Here is a 2626-nt window from a genome sequence, read left to right as displayed (position 1 = left end):
TACCGCCCGTCGACGTAGGATGAACGCCGTCAAATGGTCAGCGCTGACCGGGCAGGTGGGCCCTGGCTATGCCGACGGCCTGTCCTATGCCGACGGGCCCCGCAGGCGTACCTCGGGCGGTCCCGACGGCCTTGTCTATGCCGACGGCCCCGTCGGCATAGATGAATGTATGCCGACGGCTTTTCTACGCCTACGGCCTTTCCTTGGCCGTCGGCATAGGTCCATAGATGCCGACGGGTGCCGTCGGCATAGATTTGGCCGTCGGCAACCCCAGTTTTTCTGGTAGTGATGTTACAATTACAGAATCGCTAATTTACAGACGGATGAAAAAAATTTAACTCGCAAAATAGTAACACACAATTGCAGTTCTTTTTTGCCTTTGCTTTTATAGTACATATAACATATTTCAACTATGTTCAACCACATCTTCTTGGATCTATTCCACGCTTTTCAGTGATGTTCCTTCGGCGGGAGACGGCGGAATCGCTGCACATAAAGCATGCATGGATCACAAAAAGTTCATAACTGCCTCAATTTCCTTCTCTTTATTCATGACAGAGGATATATATTTTTTTTTTGAACTAGGATGACAGACGATATATAAACTCCCATAAATATACAATGCAACAATAAGAAAAAAAATAGGATAAAGAAAAAATAGACCATAAACAGAATGGACATCAGCTCAGATGTGACATAATTATGTCACATGTGACATAACTATGTCACATCTAGATGTGTCCTAAACAGACCCATATTGTATCCACGTTACACTTTACTCCTGCACTATACGCAGCTTATTTAGGTTGACGATGCACGTGTGTACGTACGTACGCACGCATACATGCACGACGCAGCCATACTACTGGAACCGGATGGGGTACGCCGGCGACTTGTCCGGGTTGAACAGCCCGAAGTGCTTCTCGATGAGCTCCCCGGTCTTGAAGTTCTCGTTGAACATGGCGAAGATGTACGTCTCCAGCAAGCCGGGCCTCTTTGGCGTGCCCCCGCCGACGTGGTCGATCAGCCCTTGGTTGTACGCCCTCGCGTTGTCCGCCGTCGCCGCGAACCCGCTCGCCGACGGCCACCCGCTCTCCGACACCACCACCCTCACCCCGGGCGCCCCGGCCCGCTCCAGCGCCGCCACCACGGCGTCCACCATGGCGTCAAACAGGCACGTGTAGGTCAGCCCGTTGTTCTGGTCACGCACCGTGGTGCCCGGCCGGAACGTCGCGTAGTTCAGCTGGATGTCCCGCGGGTTGTCCTTGTAGGCGAAGTAGGGGTACACGTTGGTGAGCAGCGGCGCGCCGGTGCTGGCCAGCAGCCGGGCCACGTCCGTCATGTAGGCCTGCGCGAACACGCCATTGGATGGTGGGAAGCTGTTGGTCACCGCGTCGAACCGGATCGAGGTGGACACCTTGATGGCGCCTAGGCCGGCGCCGGCAAGGGCCGAGATGAGGTTCCGCATGGCCGGGACGATGTTCCGCGTGTCGCCGCCCAGGACCTCGTTGCCGGCGGCGATGTACTTGATGTTCACGGCCGGGTAGTAGGGCCGCACGTTGTCCCGGACCCAGTTCGCCGCGTTGGAGGCGTTGGCGGCGAGGCTGGCGAGCACGTCGTTGCCGCCGACGTCGAGGATGAGGGCGATGCCGGAGCCGCGGAGCGCGGAGAGGGCCTTGGCGTCGGCGAAGTAGATGCGCATGCCGGTGAGGCCCTTGGACTTGTAGAGCTGCACCACGTCGTTCGCCGGCGGGAGGTTGTTGGCGACCACGCCGTAGCAGACGCCGATCGTCATGGCTAGCTGCGGAGTCAAACGAGAAGAAACTAACAATCGAGCTTGAATTTCTGGTTGATGACTTGATGCTTTGCTCTCTATGCTGCGATAAGAAACGCGGGATTATTTATACACGGAGAGACCAGAGATGCATGAATGTGATATGTTTGCATTATTAGACAGTTCCTTATTCCACCATGATCCCTCACGATGGAGGCTGCTATCACGCCAGATTTTCATTTATGTAGTTTATACACAAAATTGGAAACTTGTTGGACTTTTCGTCGACAACTCTTTGGGTATGTACATACATCAATGGCCATTATTTAGTTCTTGAAAATCTTCGTGGACTAAACCTAGCCGCCTATGCATGTGAGTACGTACAGTAAGCTCATGCATGCACAATAAGAGAATACTCCGTTGACATTGTTATGGTGGATGAGATCGAATTTAAGTAAGATATGATGACAGCTAAATCTTACAAGACTCACATGCATGATTGGTAAGTCCGTGTCTCTTTCTTACACCTAGTCGAGTCGTCGATGATCGTTTCGCAAATGCATCTGTGTGCATGCAGCAGCTTGGCGCTGCGTGCACGCCTTGGCCCGGCCGGTCACCCTCGTTCTCTCAATCACGTTTAACTTATTATTGCTTATCTAAATACGTGTCAGGAACGAATTTATGGACTGCATTGTGATGATATGCTAGGCCACCCCTAGGTGTCAACAGGCCAGCGCAAGAAAAATAACCCTCCTCTGATCATGCCCGTTGGATATGACTTACATCACGATCGTATAGGGCGTCCAAATCCAGTGAGTGCAAAGTAAATCTTGTTGCAGCTTTTGGGTCGTG

General features: G+C 52.7%; 1 protein-coding gene across 1 annotated transcript; it reads right to left on the bottom strand.

The window, feature by feature from the left end:
* Nucleotides 1-524: 524 nt before the first annotated feature.
* LOC119278599 (glucan endo-1,3-beta-glucosidase GI-like) lies at nucleotides 525-1885 on the bottom strand. The gene has a single exon (XM_037559928.1). The coding sequence runs from the start codon at nucleotides 1793-1795 to the stop codon at nucleotides 863-865; it is 933 nt and encodes a 310-aa protein (XP_037415825.1). The 5' UTR covers nucleotides 1796-1885; the 3' UTR covers nucleotides 525-862.
* Between the last annotated feature and the right edge of the window lie 741 nt (nucleotides 1886-2626).

The sequence above is a fragment of the Triticum dicoccoides genome, chromosome 3B (assembly GCF_002162155.2).
Source record: "Triticum dicoccoides isolate Atlit2015 ecotype Zavitan chromosome 3B, WEW_v2.0, whole genome shotgun sequence".
NCBI classification, from domain to species: domain Eukaryota; kingdom Viridiplantae; phylum Streptophyta; class Magnoliopsida; order Poales; family Poaceae; genus Triticum; species Triticum dicoccoides.
This window is presented reverse-complemented; position numbering and strand designations above follow the sequence as displayed.

Excerpts from the sequence above, each read along its gene's own strand:
- LOC119278599 (XM_037559928.1), bottom strand. The coding sequence starts at position 1,795 with ATGACGATCGGCGTCTGCTACGGCGTGGTCGCCAACAACCTCCCGCCG.